Source organism: Lottia gigantea (assembly GCF_000327385.1).
Source record: "Lottia gigantea unplaced genomic scaffold LOTGIsca_32, whole genome shotgun sequence".
Classification (NCBI taxonomy): domain Eukaryota; kingdom Metazoa; phylum Mollusca; class Gastropoda; family Lottiidae; genus Lottia; species Lottia gigantea.
The window spans coordinates 1,377,175-1,379,112 of record NW_008709073.1 but is presented as its reverse complement, the minus strand read 5'-3'; the positions used below and the strand labels follow the sequence as shown (position 1 = coordinate 1,379,112).

At 27.2% G+C, this 1,938-nt stretch overlaps 1 protein-coding gene across 1 annotated transcript in view; it reads right to left on the bottom strand.

The window, feature by feature from the left end:
* Positions 1-396: 396 nt before the first annotated feature.
* Positions 397-1,938, bottom strand: part of LOTGIDRAFT_162080 (hypothetical protein) — a gene marked incomplete at both ends in the record, with an annotated part of 18,029 nt that continues 16,487 nt past the window's right edge. The window contains 3 exons of the mRNA XM_009058016.1: positions 397-512; positions 672-761; positions 1,127-1,306. Of these exons, the coding sequence (XP_009056264.1) occupies positions 397-512; positions 672-761; positions 1,127-1,306 (386 nt within the window). The remainder of the gene's footprint in view (positions 513-671; positions 762-1,126; positions 1,307-1,938) is intronic.

Sequence of the window (1,938 nt, the reverse complement as noted above, 5' to 3'; positions counted from 1 at the left end):
ATAGGAGAGAATGGAGCTAACATTATTATTAGATCAGCTAAACATCTCTCAAACTCTTCACAATTTCTCATAATACCTGGTGGACATTTCTACAATATCAATGAGGTAACAGTGTTAAACCTCCTATTCATCTTGATCTAACTGGACTAATAGGGACCACTCCAATGGTGAGTTTTGCACATCAGCAGTCAATAAAACAAATTGGAGTTCAAAATGCATTCTACGTGAGTAGAAGTAGGTTCAGACAGAATTCAAAATAGCTTCATTCCTCAAATTAATTCGTTCCTCAGATCAATATATCTGGATGTTTTAATTTACCTTCAAAATGTTAGTAAATTTCTGTAATCTTGAAATGGCAGCATTTATCATGTAATTCTTTCTCATTTGATATGTAACCTACAAAACATTTATAATATAACAACCTACAAAACATTTATAATATAACTCTTTCTCATTTGATATGTAACCTACTAAACATTTATAATATAACTCATTCTCATTTGATATGTAACCTACAAAACATTTATAATATAACAACCTACAAAACATTTATAATATAACTCTTTCTCATTTGATATGTAACCTACTAAACATTTATAATATAACTCATTCTCATTTGATATGTAACCTACTAAACATTTATAATATAACTCTCTCATTTGCTATGTTACCTACAAAACATTTATAAAGTAGCTCTTTCTCATTTGATATGTAACCTACAAAACATTTATAATATAACTCTTTCTCATTTGATATGTAACCTACAAAACATTTATAATATAACTCTTTCTCATTTGATATGTTACCTACAAAACATTTATAAAGTAGCTCTTTCTCATTTTATATGTGACCTACAAAACATTCATAAAGTAACTCTTTCTCATTTTATATGTGACCTACAAAACATTTATAATATAACTCTCTCATTTGCTATGTTACCCACAAAACATTTATAAAGTAGCTCTTTCTCATTTGATATGTAACCTACTAAACATTTATAATATAACAACCTACAAAACATTTATAATATAACTCTTTCTCATCTGATATGTTACCAACAAAACATTTATAATATAACAACCTACAAAACATTTATAATATAACTCTTTCTCATTTGATATGTTACCTACAAAACATTTATAAAGTAGCTCTTTCTCACTTGATATGTAACCTACAAAACATTTATAATATAACTCTTTCTCATTTGATATGTAACCTACTAAACATTTATAATATAACTCTTTCTCATTTGATATGTAACCTACTAAACATTTATAATATAACTCTTTCTCATTTGATATGTTACCTACAAAACATTTATAATATAACTCTTTCTCATTTGATATGTAACCTACTAATCATTTATAATATAACTCTTTCTCATTTGATATGTTACCAAAACATTTATAAAGTAGCTCTTTCTCATTTTATATGTGACCTACAAAACAAACATTTATAAAGCAACTCTTTCTAATTTATATGTGACCTACAAAACATTTATAAACTAATTCTTTTCTTTGCCATGGCACATGCAATTATTACCCTATGAACATATACAAATATTAACTCTAATTATGGCTGTTGAACCCATCAAAAACATCACATATGAAGGTTAAACCAAAATTAGTATTTACATGGTAAAGTGCAAATAGTATTGAAGATTTGATTTATTGATACTAAATACCTAAACACCATAGTTTTTGAGCCACATGAGGGTTAAATCAATGAGTAACCACACTTGCCTTTTAAAGTTGGGAAATGTTAATATCTAAAATTATTTATGAAAGAAACAACTATATTTCATAAAGATAACAACTTAGGTACCCAAAGCCTCTTTTTCTACAAGCTAATCCTTAGCCAAACCTCTTGATGTTGATCTTTCTCAGATTATCCAATGGAATTTACAAATGGGTTGACTGGAATCATGAGTGACTTTCA